Source organism: Scophthalmus maximus, chromosome 7, assembly GCF_022379125.1.
Source record: "Scophthalmus maximus strain ysfricsl-2021 chromosome 7, ASM2237912v1, whole genome shotgun sequence".
Lineage (NCBI taxonomy): Eukaryota > Metazoa > Chordata > Actinopteri > Pleuronectiformes > Scophthalmidae > Scophthalmus > Scophthalmus maximus.
Genome location: NC_061521.1, coordinates 20,334,549 through 20,353,049, shown reverse-complemented (window position 1 = coordinate 20,353,049; position 18,501 = coordinate 20,334,549). Strand labels below are relative to the sequence as shown.

Here is an 18,501-nt window from a genome sequence, read left to right as displayed (position 1 = left end):
TGTTGCTGTTCCTGTTCGACTGTCTGTTGTTTGTCGATCGCTCGCGCGTGTGAGAAGATGGAAGAGAGCCGGGACAAAGTGCAGACGAAGCCCGTCCGCCTCATCGCGGCCACTTGCAACGACATGGGCATCGGGAAGGACGGCAAAATGCCCTGGAACTTACCGTAAGACTCACATCTATTCTTTTTGTTGTTGTTGTATTTGATTCACATTAATAAAATTAGAAATCAATCAACATAAATGTCCTTATAGTGCGTTATAGACCACTTATGACGTGATACTAAACGTGCACACTTACACCATTTGAATAGATGTACAATGATGAAACTGTGACAAGGAAATTGGGGGAAAATTGAATTTTAAAAAAGGGGGCATGAAATCAATACTTGTTGACTTTCTGCTAATCATGTAATGGGTTGACCTGAATTGATTTCAGAACTCAGTTTTAGCTGCAGTCGAAGAAGCAGCAGCACTAGTCACCAAGGTGACATGTTTTATATCCTGAAGATACCAGTGATAATATGAGGTGAAGTGGAACCCTGGGTTTAGTAAAATTGTGTGTTTTTATAGCTATATAATCCATAACTAAGCTTATTCCTTAATTAAGGCATTCTTGGCTCCATATGCAAACTATAAGTAGTATAGTTCCTTCGCTACAGCTGGCTGTTATGTGCCCGGTTAAATATTAAATCTGTGACTTTTTACAGGGCTGAATTCCAATACTATCGGAGCACTGTCTCAAGGGTGTCGAGACCAGGTAATACTCAGCATCAATATTATGTCATATCAGAGTTACCCGATGTAGGGCTGTAACGTTAAATGTCAGCCATCTAATTCTCTGCATTGGTCCAGAAAGAGATGTTCAAGTTTGGTTATTTAACATATTAACAGTTTCTCAGTTGTATTATATCTGCATAAAGTATATATGTCGAAACATGAATGATGTAAAATATTCTTATCTCCCAAACTTGACCAGATTCAGTTGGTACCCAAGGACTATTGAGTTTTTTTGACACCCAATCCTGTGATAAATGTCGGCATCGGAGACGTGGGAGCTGCAGTAGCTCGAGAAGTTTGAAGTTAAGAGTCAAATATTTTTTTTTGTTCTTTCCATTTCAGGAAAGATGAATTTGATGGTGTGGGGCAAACTGTGCTGGTTCTCCCAACCGAAGACAATGTTCCCGTTGGAGAACACCCTGCATGTGGTGTTGAGTACCAGTATGAGGTAATTTCTCTCTCTCAGACACACACACACACACACACACACACACACACACACACACACAGGTGAGCTTGTTATACACTCTGGCCTATCTGATGTTCAAAAAAAGGGGGTGTTGCATTTAAAACTTTCAGCCGCTTCAACAACACTCTGCTTCTTCAGCTTTAAGGCACGTCAGCTCCCGACAGTTCAACTCCGACGTTTTCAAAGTGATGACTTCAAGATGTTTTTTTGGTTTTTTTTCCCACAGCATGGTTTCTCAACTCGCTTTCACGAACAGATTGCATTCTTCCTCCTTTCTCCCAAGGTTTTCCATGTTTGGTTCTTCATACTAATTCATGCTTCATCACAGAAATCCATTCAAACTTTAAAAGGTTCTGCTCAAGTAGAACTTTGCACGCCTCTAGTTCTCCGATATATTTCGTACTTTTCCGAAATAATCAGCGTTTTGTTGGAAGTTTTTCCCTGAATGAAATGAACGGGAGGAATGTTCAAGTCTTCTGAACACGTCGCCAACTTGAAATTCAACTACGCCAGCATACTTTGAGATAGAGACTTCATTTAAGCTCCAAACAGTTAACACAACTTTCAGCCATTACACTTCAGTCAGGACCACTTTAGTCAGAATTAAATCATTCCCATAATCTCAATTGGTTATGTTTGGCGATATGGCTCTGTTCTGGGACTTTCCTGCCTTTCGTGGAAAGCCATGGATGTCCTTCTGTGAGCCTTCATGGAAATTGAGGCAGGAAGGGCAGTAATTTAAACCCCATGCAGAACAGGGCAGGAATCAATTGACGACACAAGACATCGATTTAAAGTCAGATGCAGTACGACAAGGAGGCGCTGGGGTGGAGGCGAGTGGGCAGGTTAAAGCAGCTTTGATAGAGCGGCACGATACGAGCTTCGCCAATTGAATGCGTAGAAGAGGATCAGCTGAGTAATTGCGTAATTAAGGATAAGAAGCCCCAAGCCTTTCTCTGCTCCACAGACTCCACTGTTACCTGACATCTCCCTCCCTCTCTCCAAAACACACAACTTTTCCCTCTCCTCTGTTGTCTTACAGCGCGGTTCCCGACCACGCCCACTTCTTGTGTGATGACTTTGACAGTGCCGTCCGCATTGCGTCGGAGCCCCCGCTCGCTGACATGATAGAGACCATCTGGATTGTTGGTGGAACGCAGGTCTACAAGGTAAAATCCTCTACGCAGTTAATTGAAGGCAAGAATGAAAGAATGGCTGGATTAGCCAGTTTTTGGGGACCCGACTGGACTCGGTTGTAGTTTCTTGAAGGCGTTCCTTTCATCTCTTCGCCCGGAGACTAAAACAACTTGCCTTCTTGCGGCCACAACACCCGCGAGGTCAAAGGTGACTCCGACCCGTGGTCCCCAACCTGGATTAGCCAGTTTGGGGACCACGGGTCAAAGGTGAGTTTACCCCCAAACCCAGAAACCAAGCCACTCCCCCTATTCTGGAATATGTTTAAAGGCAACACCATAGACTGAATATATAAACATGGACGTAGTCACCGGGTCTGGAAAGTGAAGCCAATGCAGAAGTCCATGGAGATTCTCATTTATCCAGCTCATGGGTATCCACGAAGGTGCTGAATCAGGAGCAACTGGACTTGCTTGTAGTTTCTTGAAGACTTCTTCCGTTGTAGTTAATATCTGTTAACTAATATCCACAATATCTGTTGCTTCTTGTTTTTTCTGACCAGGAGGCACTGGGTCACCCTTGGTGTGACTTGGTTTACTTGACCAACATCATGGCGGAATTCGACTGCGACGTTTTCTTCCCCGAGTTCGACAGAGGGCTGTTTAAATTACAGGAAAGGTTAGTGTCCATTTCATCTACTAACCATTGTAGTGCGTCTCGACCTGGAAGCTGTGGCCCCAAGTTTGCGCCTGCTGCTATTACACGGTGCTTGCTTGAACTTACGGAGGGATTTTTCTTTTAAAACACATTTATTTTATTTTGCACATTGTTGCATTCAAACACATCCATCCTTCCTACCTTCCCATGAGAGCCGTGTTTGCTTTGACACAAAGCAAACAATGGCTCTCTCTGTCCGACCACAAGAATCTGCTGACCTCCACCAGTGCTGTGACATTATTTTGAAAAGCACTGTTACCTCTGTTACACTGAATTTTAAGAAGTAAGCTGTCAGTGTTAAATTGTTTATAGATTACATGCATGATATACTTAACTTGTTTGCCCTTAAATGAACTCACACTTTTTCTTTCTTTCTTTTTAAGATTTCCTCACGTACCGAGTGACATTCAAGAGGAGAACGGCATTCAGTACAAATTCCAAGTATTCAAGAAAGAGATCAGTGATGCCATTTAGATAACACTGCGGAAATCGACATATTATCCCCTCCCCCCCCCCGAAAATATGACCTTACTCTATTTTGAATCAATGAAAAACTTGAAACACGGTGAGCACAGACGCTTTAACAGCAGTCCCAATTTGTCAATCCAAGTATTTATTTGTTTTAAGGCTTAAAATTATTTTACCCATTGCTTTGGTCACAGCTGGTAGAAAGAAAGGAAAAAATCTCCTGCCACCATCTACCATCACCTTGTCGAGCGCTACTCCACAGTAAAATTGCAGCTGCATGGAAAATATGCTTGTCAGACGTCGACGTCAATGACAAACCGTGCTCCAAGTATCAGATGTCAGAGATTATGAGTGAATCATCCCACTTCTTTGTTTTGATGCTATGATGACATTTCTTTTCATTTATACTGTGGATAGATGTTGAGACATGATAGATCCTCTCATTTGATGAGGTTAAGAATGCTCCCAACATATTTAACTGCTCCTTTTCACCAAATAAACCAATGAAGAAACCAAACGACCGACATTGTGTGAGTTTATTTTTCTTCATTTTGAATCCGATTTTTGCTGGTTCCTCTGGTTGTACATGTTCGTTCTGGCCACTAGATGGAGACATTACAGCGGAAAAAGGGACAGAAAGAACTACCTGTTTACTGTGGGTCGTTTTTCATCATAACCAACAGCTTCCTGTTGTTAGTTTCACTTTGAATAAGACACACGTAACATTGACTGCTGTGCTGTAACGTTGTATGGAAGAAGAAACGTGCATACACAAAGGTCAGAACCTTTAAAGATAACAAGATAATCCTTTATTAGTCCCTCTATGGGGAAATGTGTCATATTACAGGAGCAAAGGGGATAGTGAAAAAAAAAAAAATCAGTAAAAAAGAAGGGAAACATGTAATATAGATACATAAGAAATATACAGTGTGATAGTTATTGCACATAAGACTTGACAACATGTTGTTTGTAAATGTTGTCCTTGAATATACTGACACGACTAGAGATCACAACAATAAAACTAAAGAAGCCTCTGACATCTTATAGAGTGAACCTAAGAACACACACACACACACACACACACACACACACACACACACACACACACACACACACACACACACACACACACACACACACACACACACACACACACACACACACACACACACACACACACACACACACACACACACACACACACACAGGGGTGAAAAATATCCTGCTATCCGAGGCCAGTTCACCAGGTAATGAGCATAAACACTGTGGCAATGAAACACCGCAGATCATAGCAGGAAGAACACTGACTGATAATAATGTTGACAATGTTTACAATTGGAGCTCAGGCACGTTTGAGGCACCATGCTCATTGCAAGGACCCTGAGACTAAAGCTGCAAAATGAAATTGAGCCATCATCATCATCATCATCATCATTTATGTTCAGTGATATGTCAAAATGTGTTTGGTAAAAAAAACAAAATTATTTATTTCTGTCATAGTTTTGAATCGGAGGCGTATTCTGGGCACTGACAAACAGTGTTTTTTAAATGGTCAGCGGCATCGTAAGATCAGTCATGAATGAATAAACGAACGATTCTGCCAGCCGCTGATATGATATGAACACAATGAACCGCAGTGAACCCTCCACGACGAGTGACGAGCACAGCGGTGACGGATGAGTCTGCGCTGTGGCTCTCAGGTGCAATGTTCAATATAATAAGTTATTTACCTTCTGCGCATTCGACGTCCATCAACGTGACATTTATTTTACCCCCAGCAGCACTATATACTGTATATATATAGCTCACAATATTTGTGTTTTCTCATCAGGTCACAGGTGAGTTGAGATTGACAAATGATGTCAAATAACCATTGAAAGTGTTTTTATAAGCTAACTCACAAAGTAAATGGCTGTGGGGAAAAAAATCAATATTTCTAAATATTGTATTTTTTTTGTGGTGAACAGTTAAAGAGATGTTTAATTTACTATTCGAATCAAAGGTGGCTATATAAGTTGCAATAAGAAGTATATATGTATATATAAAAGTATACAGTACATTAGCTGGTTTTGAAGAATATTCTTTTAAACCTAATCTTAACTTACACTGACTGTCTTCAATAAGAAATATTGACGGCAGCAGTGGTCGCCCAAAAATCTGTCTTCAAGCTGGAAATCATATCTTTTAATCGCACACGTCATTTGTTTCTGTTGAGAAATGACCCATTTGGGCGACATGTTGAAGCGCGTGTAATATCAATCCAGTGTCATGTTTGAGATCACGAAGGGAGATTTACACTCGCACTCTTGTTAACCTCTCTGGCTTCTCAATTCTGCAATTCAAGAGCACAGCTTTGGACGCGGCAGGAGGATGCTGGGTAAGAAATAGAGGTGATGCTGCAATTTTATGTACAGCTGAGGCCTCGTCTCATCTGCCTCATCCCCCCTCATTCATCCTGATTAACTCCTTGTATTTGTTTCTTTAGCACTGGTGTAACTGTCACTGGTGTGTGTGTCTGTGCGTGTTAAATCGGTAACCCTCAGTATGTCAGCTGCAGTGTACTTGAGGTTCTGTTGTTGCCCCTCGGGGGCTCCACGTTAGAGAATGGTTGGAAAATGAACTCTAGCCAAGTGTCCACCTGTGCCGAGCTCAACTTCATTACCAGATGCACTCACTTCTCGCATCATCTGCCCAGAGGCTATTGCCATGGCTACGCGAACCACGCTGAGTGATGCAGGCGGCAGCAGATGGGAAGTGGAAGTTGTTAATATATATATATATATATATATATATATATATATATATATATATATATATATATATAGCGCCGCCCATCCGCCTCCTTCTCCCCTCTGGACACACACAAGTTCTCTCTTCTTTCTTTGCTCTGACCCACATCATCTGTATTACAAGCGCGACGGGGAACCTTGGGGCGCAAAGTCTTGGCTAACCCTTCCACTGAAAACTCCTCCTGAGCATTTGTTCAAGGGCTTTCGCTGCCGTCCAAATATTGACACGCATTCGAAAAACGATATGGAAACAATTTACGTTGCCTTTCTTTTATAGTAAGACACTGCTCGGTTAGATTGTATATTGATTTTGCATGTTACTTTAAAAGAAACACCGGCACTCATCCATATTACACACGAGACATGAAAACCTTATTAACAACACCAAACATAATGGAAGATCAATTTTTGCATAACTAATCTGAAGCTCAGCTGCTTTAAAATATGTTCAACTAAACCACAAGGAACTTAACCCCCATTCTTATTTTTTTTATTTCATCTTGTGGGGAACATTTGAATTCATTTGAAATGATAATGAAGAGACACCTCTGTAGTGAAATAGCTCATAATCAAGTGTCTCCATCTGCAAAAGTATCAATAAAAATCTGAGACACAGTTTAGATTTCCTCCCCGAAGGATAACAGTCGCGCTGCCAAGCACACTGTGTGAAAATGTGACTCCTGCAGAGGAAGTAAATAAAAATGGTTTTAAACGCCTCGTTTGTCCTCGGTAATACATTTGATAGACATAAAAGTCAGCGTGTCTCTCATTACGCACTTTGTGTCGTGGAGCGCTTTATGTGAAGCTGTTGTTGTTATGAGGTAACTTTTAAAACCAGCTGCAATAAAATCTTTATTTGGCGAAGGGACTACGAATTCCCCAAAAACAAGTGACACGTTAGGAGCCCACTTCACTCGTCTCACTTTCTGATATCGCTGCGGGAAGCCGTTACATATCCATCCACAACTCTTTTGCTTTTCTTGTGTAATACCATCACACTCACTGATCAACAGGGTCCGATTTTCGTCATAACTACAAGTGAAAAAAATCAAATGATATATTTTTGCAGTCGGTGTTAATTAGAGGAAAACCAGGGCTTGAAAAAAAAACCCAAAAAACACCCACATGACTCAAGCTGTTTTCCAATGTGATCAATTTTCCACCCACAAGGTTGGAAATTTTGGCAGCAGGAAACAGATTCTCTTTGCTGCACGGTTTTGAATACATGACGGAAAAGAGCAGAATTGAGGTCAGTCTCTTTACACCCGTTAGTTTTGCCATTTTGAGGTCAGCTGTTTTTTTCTGGTCACAATTCACTGTCAAAGTTAAATGGCATCATTGTGTTTTTTTGTTTATTGTTTAAATTTAACTGCGAGGATAAACATGTCGGACATGCGAGAAGTGGTTGCACCTTTTAGAATTAAGACACTTTAATCTGATGCTGACATATTATAGATAAATTAGCACAAGTGCTGTTTACATCCAGTTCCGTCTTAAAATCATTTGCATTAGTCCATACGACCCACGTCAGTCATCTCCTCTTAAAGGGGCGACGGGGTTAAAAAGTGGCCTCTCTCTACGTAGCTGTAGTTTTCCAAAGTTCACCTCAAAGTTCTTCTTAGTGCCGTTCAGCACCTCTAGACTTCCTGCCCCGACATCGTAGCCGCGCTCCCTCAGTCGCTGGATGCGGTAATCCACTATTTGCGTGGTCAGCTCCAGGACGGTTGGAGTGTCCATGATTTGAGACATGCTGATCCCAGCACGGAGGAGCGCCTCAAAGCGCTCGGCCAGAATGTCTTCAGGGTAGTACAGCAGAGCGGGGCAGTTGAGGATAATGTCCCGCAGTTCTGCCTCGGAGCATCCCATGGTGTCCTGGGAGTACGCCAGGCTGCGGCGCATGCTGTCTGGGTTCAGCTCGGCGACAAAGCCCTTAAGCTTGGAGACGAGGTGGAGGAGCTCCGCCGTGCTGAAGCCCACGTCCCTGAGGAACAGCAGGTTCCGCCTGAGCACCTCCGGGGGCTTGAGGAGAACAAACGGGTTCTGGCTCAGCAGCTTCTGGAGCCAGACCTTCACGTTGGCTTCCTCCCCTCCCAGCTCCAGGTAGGCCTGCCGTAGGGCGCACACCATCACCTCGTTCCGCTCCACTGGCTGGCTAAAACTCCGCGGAGCACTGGCCATGAGTTTGGTGATGATTCGCTTGTTGAGGCTCAAACTCTGGAAGTAAGCAATGTTGTGTCGCTGGTTGTCATGGTGGCTGGAGGAGGTGAAGAAGGAGGCGGGGAATTTCTCAATGATACCGACCAGCTCTTTCTGGTTGGGGCAGACAGTCATCCACAGCTCCCTCTGAGCCTGCATCTGCTCCGGATGACAGAGGACTGCCTCTGGATAAACGGCTAAGATTCTGGAGATTATGGACCCCGGGGCCCCCATGTCCTTCAGCAGATAAGATACCTCTTTAGTGTAGGCCGTGCTCTGATGCAGGACCCAGCCCTTAAGTTTCCGGACCTTCTGGATGTCCACAGAGAGATCGTAGAGGGCCTGCACCGTCTGCTGGTTTTCGCCTGAAATCAGCGTCGCACATAACCTGAGGTGTAAAGGTAGAGCCGCGACATGTCGGCACCGGAGGCTCAGGGACGTCGAGATCAAGTGCAACATTGGTGACAAAGTCCTGCCGCTGCTGCTACTCACCTGAGGGAGTGAGAAGAAGGAACGGCAGTGGGTGACAACCAAGCAGACAGGTAACATGACTACTGACCAAAAATACAAGCTTCTCTTTCTTAAGGAGCATAAAGAGCTATAGTTTATATGACACCTTCAGCAGACAGTAACACTCAATTCCAACCTTTATCATTTAATTGTTATAAATGTGGTGCCGCTCTGTGAGGACAAATTTCAAGCAGGCAGTCATGTGCTTCTCTCAAGATAGGACACTGACAATATATTTTTTGTTCTATTAGCCAAATTAATTTTATCCAGCACTAAAATATGTTGCCGACATTATCCACAGCCAGGGGATATTTGTGAAACTTGTTTGCCTCAGAGTAATGTGAACAAACAGGGTAGTGTTACTGATGGAGCCTGGTCAGTAGGGTTAGCCTTAGATACCGATATTAGGGAGCAAAAAAAACCATTCCAATACAAAAACAAAAACAACTGGCAATGATTCCACTATAGATAAAAAAAAGCACTAATACAACCAAATATAAAGAACTTGAATTTCAATTCATTTTTTTTACATCAAATGAAAACATATTTTTAGCATTGTATATTCTGTAAAATAAAAGTTATCATATCAGCAAGCACAAACACTGATAGTAATATATACCAACCGATACAACGGTCTGGCTCAAGTTACTAGTTTGAAATTCCAAGAAAAAATAGATACAAAGATAGATTATAAAGATAGATTAAATGACACTGGCAAAAATGCATTATGTATTTTTCAACAGAATACCTTTAGACTCCTGCCCACATCATTTCAAAAATTGTCAATCTGACAATTTAAGTGTGTTTTATTTAATGTATTCTGTAATTTAATATCCCTGCTTTGACACAGGCAGTTTCCAGCTGTTGTTGTTGTTGTTGCCTTCATCGTGACAGGTCAACAGCATGAAACATCAGATAATGGTTTACTGTGCCCAGATGCTGCCAGATGTTCCGTAGGGGAAAGTGGGAGAACACGAGCACAACTCGTCACGATCAATGATCCATTGTCACTCAGGAGTCAAATTCAAAAAAAGTCAAAAAACTCAGGGCAGAGGCGATATCTGGTTGCAACTTTATTGCTCAGTGTTTATATCTTAACATCTCACCAGAGGTTGCCCGTTTGACTGAAGACACCAGGTCAACGATTTCAAAATAAAAGTCATGCTAAGCATGTAGCTTGCTAGCTAACTACAGGAGGAGCAGCCGCGCTACACCGCCGGCATCACGGGATATCGTGTAATTTACCATATAGATTTAACAAACTAAAAAGTCACGCATCGTTAAATTAATATGTAAAAATATGAGCTGATTTCTTCTAAGAATGCGGACACATTTATGAGAAAACGAGTTACCTTTCCCTGCGGTCAGAGGATGTGACGTTTTGTTATGAAAACTGATTTCTTCTTCTACTGTTTTTTAGTGTTGTCTTTTTTCCTTTTTCTTTTTTTTTAAATCACAGCGTCACCCAGTGGTGGCGAGTGATCCCGCACAAACAACTGTAATTCACCTGAAAAGGCATTCATTTCTTTTGCGGGGAGTAAAGTAAAAATAAATGTAACATGCAGAGTGTAAGAAACGTCGATGTGTTATTTTAATTTTATGCCCACATTGCCCCAATTTCCTCCCTCCTTTTCAAAAAGCTCCTGCTCTTTTTATTGCACCCCATATGTCCGGTATAATTAAAAAAAAATATGGGGCAAAAATCTGTATCTCAAACAGAAGTTGGTGCAGCTCCAGACCCTGCAGCATACGGGGGCCCCAATGAGTGCAATCAGCACAGGGCTGAATTGGACTGAACACACGGAGAGTTTTCTCGCAGTTGGTGCTTAATCATGATGCTTGATCACCAGCTCCCGCAAGCTGTTCCCCCAGCAGCACGGGAGCTGCTGCTGCTGCTGCTGAGTGGGTAGCTGGGTTCATTATAGTTTATGTACTAGTAAACAGATGATACGCCTCGAAGAAAAACAGGTTGGCACGTCTCCCCCTTTTTTTAATACCCAGTATGTTGACAGGAGTGAGGAGGTTATCAGAGTGCACTGATAGGGATTTTATCAACAGTTTGTGCCTCTCAGACGGATCGTGTCCCAGTTATTTCATGGGGGATCAAGTTACTTTACAGATGGGAAGCAGGGATATGAAACAACATGTGGGCCTGAAGAGTATAAGCAGCGTCACTCACCCTAACCCATCTATTTGCAGTCAACCTTTTCAATATTTCCCTCAAGGGTTTAAGCGAGGTCATGCAATCAGCATATATACGCTGCCTTGCTCATCCACTTTCTTTATGAACTGAATGAGGAACTTAAAACATAAGCAGGGATTTAGAGGGGGAAAGGAGGAATCGAGATTCAAATGCAAACAAAAGCACTGAGAAAATTTGTGTTTGGCAAAGTAAAATGGACACAGATGGAACCCAAAGGTATATATCAACTCCACATATGGAAATTGGCAATATGGAGAATCCTTCAATCTTAGATCCAACATGATCCCCTCCACGATGGAAAGAGAGTCTGTGGGTTCATGTCGAGTCCATCTGATGTAGCAGGCCAGGCACAGCGGCAGCTCACCCGATCAAGCTACATGTCATCCCCCCTCTCTCCGTCCATCTCTCTCTATTTCTCCACTGACCGTCAATAAAGACAAAAGCCGGTGTAGGATATCTAACTTACCTGAACTTGAAATAAAGACATATAGCCACATATTGCATTAATTGTGACTTGTTATGTTTACGCATAACAAAAAAAAAAAATGAAAGAAGCAACAGTAACCAGGTAACAGCTCATTCGCCACCAGTGCTCAGAGAAAAAATGCATCAGTGAGAGAGAGACAATGGGGAGGAGCGACCAGACGTCGGAGAGCAACATAAACAAAGGCAAAATGCGAGACGTGAACGATTTATAGGAAAATTTGGAAACAGTTCAAGTCAAAGGCAAAATCATGTGACGAACCACCAGACTGACTACTCTTGTCCACTTTCTTATCCAGGATCATCATCTCACCATCTCCCTCCTTCACATAGGGGACAGTGTTCTACAGCCCACCAGTTTTACTGACCTTTGTCTTGCTTGGCTATGATCTTCACGTCTAACAAACGGTGTAATTCCCCCACATAAAACCAACGTCCCCACGTGACCCCCTCTCCCGTTAAGGTGACTTAAGTACAGGGTTTCCCCAGGCAATGTTATCAGTCACCTAAATACCAGAGCGAGGTACAAGACTTTACAACCTGAATAGCAACTGAAAGAGAGAGGGAGAGAAAGAAGGCACAAGAAGCCTGTAGTTCTTGATAATGCGGACTGGAATAACAGAGCGATGACCTGACATCATAGGAACATATCTGATTTGCTTCACATTCTATAAAAACAGGTTTAACCATCTATTTATTTTTTCCTATTGTCAGTTCCTTGTCGTGCGGTTTGATTTAGTTCGTGTTTAACTCTGGACATTTACACTTGTCAGAAAAACATATTGGTTATCAGAGTAGCGCTGTTATCTTGTGCTATTCACAAGAACTCGGGAATGTCCCTTCGGCTGTGTTCAGTTATTATTGTACAATTGTTTTTCCTGGTGACATATTAGGAAAATATTTTATGTGAACTTATTATCTGAGTTCACATTTAATTTAGTAAACCATGATATGAAAACAAAACATATGGTTATCAGAGATTTGTTGTCATGCAAAGGGCAACCTTATGAGGCCACTATTAGAAACACAGATCACCGTGTGAACTCGGGAGTTTTGCCTCAGTGACAAAAGAAAGTGTAATGATAGCTGCCGGAATGCAGGAACATTTCACCTGACACTTCCCAGATTCAGTTCAGATTAATGTGCTCATTGAATAAGAGCACGGCGGTACACAAAATATGTTTCTGCCCGCATTTTCAAATGTGCAATCATGCTTGCTTTGCACGTAATCTCCACGAAAGCCCGTGTGCACATGAACACTCCTTTTAACTGCTGTCAAGCGTCCTCGCATGGTGACTGACCACACCCACAGCCGAGGGAAAACCAGTCCAACTACACATCAACATTGTCAATGTACAACCAAAATCATAACTATTTTATTCTTATCTTGTATCTGTTTGGCTCCATTTTATTGTTTCAGACTTGGCACAATTGAATTAATGACTTTGATGCATTACTTCCCGCTCGAGTAACTTGGCCTTTGTACGCCTGTGTGTGTGTGTGTGTCTGTCTTTGTGCATCTGCATTCATGTTTGTTCCTGCGTCTGTGTTGGTGTAGGTCTGTGGAAGAGGAGGGAACAAGCTGGAGGTGGAACTAAAGTGACAAGCAACAGTGGATAGAGGGAAACGAGCTTACTGTACGCACACTTCCCAGAGTGGCACCAACACATGGACAGTCAGACAAGATGACCTCTCTTTGGTGTCTTGGTGTTCTGCTTGTCCTCCTGCTCCTCCACCAGGCCCACGGTGAGGAGCCGGAGCCGGAGCCCGTGTTCAGAGCGAAGGGCAGCGTGATCGAGATAGGGTATTGTTTCGGGGTGGATTACATTGCCGTTTACAGATCTTTTCCGGAGGGAGACCAACTACTCGGAAACTCCTCAGCCAACAACACGGCCGGCACACCTCCTGCAGACCTGCAGGATCGTGCCCGCCTCAGCCAGCATCATCACCTGCTCGGGCTGCAGATCAGAAATCTCACACGAATGGACTCGGGGATGTACAGACGGGAATGCTGGCAGAACCAGAAGCTTGTCAGCCAGCTCACGCAGCAGCTCTCTGTTTGCGACGAGGAGGTTGAATCGGAGGAGATCGTTGTGAAGGAGGGAGCTGCGGCGGTTGAGCTTCGGTGCAACAGCACTTCCTCAGGTCTGGAGGGAACCTCTGTGCACTGGTACCATGAAATGTATCCGTTCTATAAGCTCACGCGCTTCCTCGACAGCAGCGTTTCACTGGAGCCTCTGGTGGAGGAGATGAAGGGTGTCGTGGAGGTCAGAGACGGAGGGGCTCTGCTCGTGCTTGACAACAGAGTGCTGAAGAAAAGTCAGCACTTTCACTGTCTTGTGGTCGAAGGTAAGAATTGCCTCAGTTTCCAAAACATGTATTTACCAGACCACACTGAGAGCAAGGACATTTTTGCCTCACAAGGCGACAGAGTGGTGCTGAAGTGCCCCTCTGACGGTAACAACCAGCAATGGGACACACCGCTGGGAAAGATCAATGGCAGCAGCACGAGGAACAGTCAGGTGTCCATTTCGGTTGGTGACGAATCAGGCGACTTCTCGCTGATCATTTCTGCAGTCACCGATGAGCATAGCGGGGAATATTCGTGCATCTCCTCTTCACTCGAGCTGCAGTACTTGCTGGTACTTTGCCCCAAAAAGAAAATGCAAGACAAAGTTGATTTCGAAGGCGGGAACTTCTCGCTGGAATGCAAAGTGAGCCAAGATGATTCCCACAGGGTGCAGTGGTACCACACCGACACGTCAGGGGAATACAAACTTATCCATGACTCAAACGACAAGACTGTTCCCGGCCTGGAGGATCCGATGGGCAGGGTGACTGTGTACAACAACGGATCCTTGCTCACAATCTCCAGCGTGGAGATGAAAGATGCAGGGGTGTACTGGTGTGTTGTCTTAGCCGCCGGGGGCCCCATCTTCCTGGAGGATGATGATTTCAAATATGACTATAATGGGGAAGACACAGAGGTTGATGAATACGGTGATGAGCCGTACTGGGACAGCACACACAGGTGCATTCTTAAACAGGAGACCGTCGTGACACTAATCAAGTCTGCGACCTTTGAACCAGGGACCAGAAACCTTGACGCCAGCCCCACAGCTGACCCGTCGGCAGCCTCCAATGTTGCGGCCTATGCGGCGGGGGCAGGAGTGGCGGCGCTGGTGCTGGTGGTTGGAGCGATCGCTGCGGGGATTGCAGTCAAGAAAAGAAGGGCAACATCTCGACTAAATGCGGACAAGGGCATTAACCTGAATGAGGATCCCCGTTGTACCCAGGGGTTAACCAGTGATGAATGTGGTGCTTAACAGCTTTTCCCGAAGTAGCTTCAGCGTTTTACATCCAATTGACATTAACTGTGCCACGAAACATGTCCACAAATCATGTCTCTGTCCAACTGTTTTCCCCAGTTAGCGCATATGAAATGGTCGTATTTCTACTTTAACTTTTGTGCTTATGCTGCCTTCCTTCTCTTAATCTTAGGTGCTAATGACTAATGCTGGAGTGGAAACTATTAAAATGTTGTTTTTGCTTTCACTTTTCCATTTTTAGCCTGTGACTGAAAGTCGTCCACATTCCCCATTGCTGTCCTTCCACAAAGTGTCTCTTCCGTTTTTAAATGGACGATGTCGTGTCCTTCAGTGCGAGCCATGTACACAATGTCTCGGACTTATCTGATGGTATGGCTGTGGTGTGTCAGTGAGTGATGACTAAAGAAACCTGTCGGGTTTCTCTGCTGTCAACAGATTGTTCGGTGCCAATAAGGCTGAGCGACACTGCCAGAAAGTACCCAAAGCTCCGCTGCCATCCCATTGTGCTGTGCAGCACATGGAAGTAACGAGGGGCAACTGCAGAGAGACGGTTCATGTTAATGTTATTGGCACGGCTCCGAAAACTTTGTTCAGAGGAATGTTTATGTTTCTGTGTCATGTTTCTGTGCACCAGATACTGTAAACGGCAAATTTAATAATTGCTCCTTTTTGGTCTTCACACTTTCCTGGTAGAAATATCTGGCTCTTTAGCTACCACATTTTCCAAATGTACAAAAAAAATAAAATATATCTATATATATATATATATATCTATCTATATATATATAGATATATATATAGATATATGAAAAGCCAAAGAGAAAATCAATGGTAAGAACTCAAGCTGTCACTTCTATTTTGATAATTCCAAAAGGCTGCATGCAATGTGCATTCTGACAATGAAAGACAGACTGAACAAATAAACACTGCACACGACAAATGCACATGTTTAAGTGTCTGACATCTCTGTTGTGCATGCTCTCTATACCTTAAGCTATCTCATCCAACACTACACACATTAACTACACGGAAATCAATATCTGCTGTGGCTGCGTACTGAGCAAGTTAAGCAGCAGTCCGCCGCAGAGTGAAGATATTGATCCCATATCGCAGTTTGTGTTTGCAAAACACAAAATGGGATACAGTGTATGAAGTGATTATATGCGTTGCTAACTGGCTGACTGTGTGAGGGGTGTGCAGTCTTATGTTTTCACAAAATATGAGCAGCCACCACTGTGTCCGGGTGTCGTTGGTGTCACACTCGGGGAGACTGAGGCGCTGCTTCAAGTCTCTTTTGTAACAAGCTCACACGAATCTGAATAAATATTTTTAAACCAGAATCTGGAAAATGGCTCATTATCATGTAATCTGAATTTGATTTGTGCAGCCGTAAGAACGTCTTCAGGAGAAGACACGTTTTTATTCTTACATTCTTGCCACTGTTATCCATTTACTCAAGGTGTTAAGAGACAGTTTGCAGCGGTGAACAGGTTGTTCAGTTATCAACTGGGAGGCCACTCAAACCGTTCTTCTGTCACAACAGGGCGAGGAAAGCTGGCTCAGATTCTCCCCCACCTAGCCGACCACACTGCACATCAAACATGAACAAACCCATGTGTCCTGCTTGTGCTATTCTCATAGGAAGAAAGTGCACAACAGTTTTTCACATACCGACGGATGAGAAATTTAAGCATGGTATAAGTGCGGAGTTAACATCCAAGCGTACTCTGCTGCATGAATAAAAACGCAGAGCAGGCCCAGTTGATTCAGACAAGAAAGAAAAGATCTGAGTGACTTTAAGAGAAGAGAGTACGAGTGGCCGCAGTCACAAAGACCAGGCCAATGGCCAGTGTTTCAACAGGAACAGTGACATCTGCATTTGGATCTATGGGGTCGAACATCGTGGTCCGCAGCACACATTTAATGACTGTGACGCTCGTGCATTAGCGTCACATGAAAAACAGAGCAGCTCTTCCTCAGTCGACTGAGAACGTCAATGCAAGGCGTGATCAGACCGTGTCAGCAAGAACGGTCGGTCGACAACCACACGGAGATGGGATATTGTGGCAGGGGCTGCAGGGAAACGGTCGGATGAGTCATCCTTCACTCTGCTCTGGCGACTCAAGTGGGTGAGTGCATGATGCGGCGCACACCAGGCAGTACAGTGCTGAATCCTTGACCCTTACAGTTGAGGGCATCCAGTGGGATTTGATATGAATGGGGACGTGATATGAGTGAGGGTCATTTTTGCTATGCACGGTTCGGGTCCACTTGTCCTCCTCAGAGGGAAGAGTCACTGCAAATCAATGCACAATTATAATTCTGAGATGAAACATGTCCGTCCTGCTGCGATCAGGATGACAATGCCCCCCATAACCACAGGGCATGAGTCGACAATGACAATGATGTGGATGACAAACCACAGCCTTTCCAGTCAACAGATATCAACTTTAAAAACCATCTTAAAAACCTCTGGGAGATTTTGGGCGGACGTGTACGACGTGTTCTCTCCAACCTCAACATCAAAACAGAAAAAAAATATCTACTGATATCTTTGGGAAGAATGTTTTTCCATCCCTCCTATAGAGAGAGACTTGTAGAATCAACGTCAAGGTGCACAGGAGGAGTTTTGGGCGGCTCATGCTGCACAGCTGCTGTTTGTCTCATTTATAGCTGCAGGTTGTTGAACTGATCAATATATTTAGTTTGCAGTAATATATGTACATAACATTTTAAATTATGAAGCCGTGAGGTATTTATTCATCAAACCATGAATAATAAATCTTGCATATGATGCACTTTGGGAGGGTATATAAAATGATTTTGATCTAAGATGTTTAGTCTAAATCCAGACTTTTATACGGGACACACTCATAATTTCAGTGCTTGTTGTTTTACCTCCTGGATGGTGACATTGAACAAAGTGCAATTATTAAAAACAAAGAGGAAATAAAGTCAAAATCCTGAGAAAACCCGTGGGTCTTCGACCAAGGATGAGCAAGAAGCAGCTTGTCAGAGGACCCGGGAGTGGAAAAGGGGGCAGAGAAGTTCAGAGATGTATTCAACAAGTAACATGGCACCGGTGTGGAAGAAGCAATGTGTATTCATTTATCTATTCAGAGTTGTTTTTTCCCTCGGAATTAAAAAAAAAAAAAAGAGCAGACTAAAACTGGTGAAAAGTTTGAAATGACGACTTTACCAGTCCATTATTTTGAATAAACCACATTACTTCTATTGTTGCTGCTACACTCTTGCTGCAATATTAATGAGAGGATGTGAGGTGATTCTTTTTCCATTGCTTATTTACTAAATAAAAGATTTTCTGCACTCAGGATCCGATTTAACGCTCTTGAGCTTCAACATCACCAAGCTGAGCTTCACGTCCAAATGAAGAAAACTCATATCATCTCTCAAACTGGGAAAACA

General features: G+C 43.4%; 3 protein-coding genes across 3 annotated transcripts; 2 read left to right on the top strand and 1 right to left on the bottom strand.

Moving 5' to 3' along the window:
• zgc:153031 lies at nt 1–4,082 on the top strand. Its single transcript, XM_035643404.2, has 6 exons — nt 1–164; nt 708–757; nt 1,120–1,225; nt 2,289–2,415; nt 2,943–3,058; nt 3,481–4,082. The coding sequence occupies exons 1-6, from the start codon at nt 58–60 to the stop codon at nt 3,569–3,571; spliced, it is 597 nt and encodes a 198-aa protein (XP_035499297.1). The 5' UTR covers nt 1–57; the 3' UTR covers nt 3,572–4,082.
• A 2,270-nt stretch (nt 4,083–6,352) lies between these two features.
• mterf2 (mitochondrial transcription termination factor 2) lies at nt 6,353–10,461 on the bottom strand. Its single transcript, XM_035643032.2, has 2 exons — nt 10,413–10,461; nt 6,353–9,042 (listed from the first exon to the last, which is right to left on the bottom strand). The coding sequence occupies exon 2, from the start codon at nt 9,007–9,009 to the stop codon at nt 7,882–7,884; it is 1,128 nt and encodes a 375-aa protein (XP_035498925.1). The 5' UTR covers nt 9,010–9,042; nt 10,413–10,461; the 3' UTR covers nt 6,353–7,881.
• Nucleotides 10,462–12,293: 1,832 nt separating this feature from the next.
• LOC118315609 lies at nt 12,294–16,415 on the top strand. Its single transcript, XM_035643031.2, has 2 exons — nt 12,294–12,426; nt 13,305–16,415. Exon 2 carries the CDS (start codon nt 13,432–13,434, stop codon nt 15,070–15,072), a length of 1,641 nt encoding a protein of 546 aa, XP_035498924.2. The 5' UTR covers nt 12,294–12,426; nt 13,305–13,431; the 3' UTR covers nt 15,073–16,415.
• The last annotated feature ends 2,086 nt before the right edge of the window (nt 16,416–18,501 follow it).